The 2472-nt window shown below is 43.6% G+C and overlaps 1 protein-coding gene across 1 annotated transcript in view; it reads left to right on the top strand.

Annotated features, from left to right (window-relative positions):
- LOC102834395 (uncharacterized protein CXorf49 homolog) overlaps positions 1 to 2141 on the top strand; it is a 17742-nt gene extending 15601 nt beyond the window's left edge. The window contains exons 2-3 of the mRNA XM_006874820.1: positions 1572 to 1792; positions 2037 to 2141. Of these exons, the coding sequence (XP_006874882.1) occupies positions 1572 to 1792; positions 2037 to 2141 (326 nt within the window). The remainder of the gene's footprint in view (positions 1 to 1571; positions 1793 to 2036) is intronic.
- Positions 2142 to 2472: the final 331 nt, after the last annotated feature.

Genomic DNA, 2472 nt, shown 5'->3' with positions numbered 1-2472 from the left:
CAGCGAGGATCACTCCCACCCCCTCAGTACATAGGGTTGACAGGGATTGGCAACTTAGACATTGGCTACTCAAAATGGGAGGGCTACAAAGGCACAAATTGACTAGTTTACATGCTTTCAAGAGGGAGCTTAGTTCAAGAAAGTAGAATCTCCACTGAGTTGTTTCCATTCTGTCTGGATGGGGATGATGAAAGGAGATGGGGTTAAGACTCTTGTGGTACAATAGTGAATTCTTGCTCTAGGGGCTGATTGTGAGGGTTTGAAATGTAAAAGGTAGAAGTTTTGTAACAAAAGGAGGGGAGTAGTTGATTTTGCAGTCTAGGAGCAGTGGTCCCTGGGACCATCAAAGGAGAATAGAAGAGTGGGGGACCCTAACCAGAGAGGCAGTGACGCCTGAGATGGAGGCAGAGATGATGATGTGGAAAGATGTAGCGTCTGGGGACACTGGAATCAGGGTGGGAGAAAGGCTGTGTGTTGGCGGCCAGGGGGCAGCCTTGCGGGGTGTACTCTTTGGTTGTTTGATGATGCATGGAAGGGATTGTCATCATTACAATGAAACGAAATACGATAGGATGAATGTAAACTAATGTTCTCCCATTTAAACTATTACATAATTTACAATGAAAACTTTAAAAAACCCAAAATGATGCATTGATAATTACTGGCAATTGGAATGCAAATGTTAGGAAAAAAAGAGGAAGAATCAGTATTTGGAAAATATGGCTTTGGTGATAAAATTATGCTGGAGATCACATTATAGAATTTGCATGACCAATGACTTCTTCATTAAAAATACCTTTTTTAAACAACACAAAAGACAGTTGTATACATAGACCTCACCAGATATAATACATAGTAATCAAATTCACTATATCTGTGGAAAAGCTCCATATCATCAGTTCAAACAAGTCTAAGGCAGTCTGTGGAACAGATCGTGAATTGCTCCTGTATAAGTTCAGGTTGAAGTTGAAGAAAATTAAAACATTTCCATGAGAGGGGGCACTCTATTAGTAGCTGAAGGTGACTTGGGGCTAACATCTAGATAGCATCTAGAGGGTCTCAATTGGTGGAATCAGGTGAACCTGGATGAGAGTGTTCCTCAGGGGAAAGCTGTTGAAGGCCATCTGAATGAGGCCGTGAGGACACTTCCACACCTTTTAACTTTTGTGGGTGAGAAAGATTGGGCTGTGGGATACTCTGAGAGTGATTTAGACTAGGTTGAATATTTCAGTGTGACTCCAGGAGTCGTCAATGTCTCTAGAGCAGACACTCTCTGCCCAGAGTCTTTGGACCTGTCATTGAATGAGTACCCTGAAATACCAGTGATAAGGGTGGAAATTTAGTACAAAGATAGAAGCTGATTCAGGTCCAGTCAGGATCCTGGCGGCTCCAACCAACATGCATCATTGCCAACTATTCACAGGCGTTTGGAGACAAACAGGTCTTCTTCCAAGAAGTCAGCTAAGAAAATACAAAATGTAGTGAACAGGAGGAGAAGGTGCAGACCATTTATAGGTGGCAGCACCAGGAAAATAAATCGCTAGGTGGCAGCACCCCAAAATTTGTCCTAGGGAGAAAATCCCAGGCTTGTCTATTTGAAGTTCCCCCACAAGGACCAGCCACTTTCCCCCCAATTTCTGGACTTCCAATGCTTGGAAGGCCAGAAAGATATTCCTGGGGCCCTTCAGGATTCAAACTAACCAAGCCAAACACTGGGAAGAAAGCTGTGATGAGCAAGACAAGGGAGTCTGAGCTGGTGGTCAAGGAAGACAATGCCTCAAATAGAGAGCCAGTCTCAAAGAGCCACTTTATACAAAGCAAGCCAGAGACATCTTGCCTGTTTGTGTATCATGAAGAGAACGGAAAGTTCCATGATACGGGCCTCAAGATGAGAGGACCCTAAATTTCAGAAAACTCACAGCCGTTGGCCATGGCCCAAGGAGGAGCCAAGCCTCATTTTCTCATTTTCCAGTGATCAGGAGCCACTTTCTAATGCCTCCAGAGAAGAAAAGAACCAGCAATAGCCTGTAGCACAGGACTGCCCTCAATGTCCTCTGCTGCAGAAGGAAATAGATGACCTGAAGGATCAACTTGCTGTCATGCAATGGTCCATCACTAAACTGTACATCATTTGGAGTTGAACACAGTTTCTTTGTATTCATGAGCAGCCAGAAGCTGTAGCCACCTGGGTTCCTGCCTGTCCTCCCCTAACCCCCTCACATGCCTCTTCTGAGGTTCTGCCATGCTGCTTCTTCCTCGTGGCTCAGCACAGCTTTTATTCCCACATTCTCTGTAGTTTCAATATAAAGTATTCTTGAAACAAACAAACAAACAAAAAACCTTGCCGTGAGATACAAAATATGACCTTGTTCATATCCCACCTGAACTGGAAATAGTTTCAGTTTTAATGCATTAGGCACTAATGACCAAATACCAGGAGAGTTTTAGGATTACATCAGGAACATTATAGAG

The sequence above is a fragment of the Chrysochloris asiatica genome, unplaced genomic scaffold (genome assembly GCF_000296735.1).
Source record: "Chrysochloris asiatica unplaced genomic scaffold, ChrAsi1.0 scaffold00303, whole genome shotgun sequence".
In the NCBI taxonomy this organism is placed as follows: domain Eukaryota; kingdom Metazoa; phylum Chordata; class Mammalia; order Afrosoricida; family Chrysochloridae; genus Chrysochloris; species Chrysochloris asiatica.
This window is presented reverse-complemented; position numbering and strand designations above follow the sequence as displayed.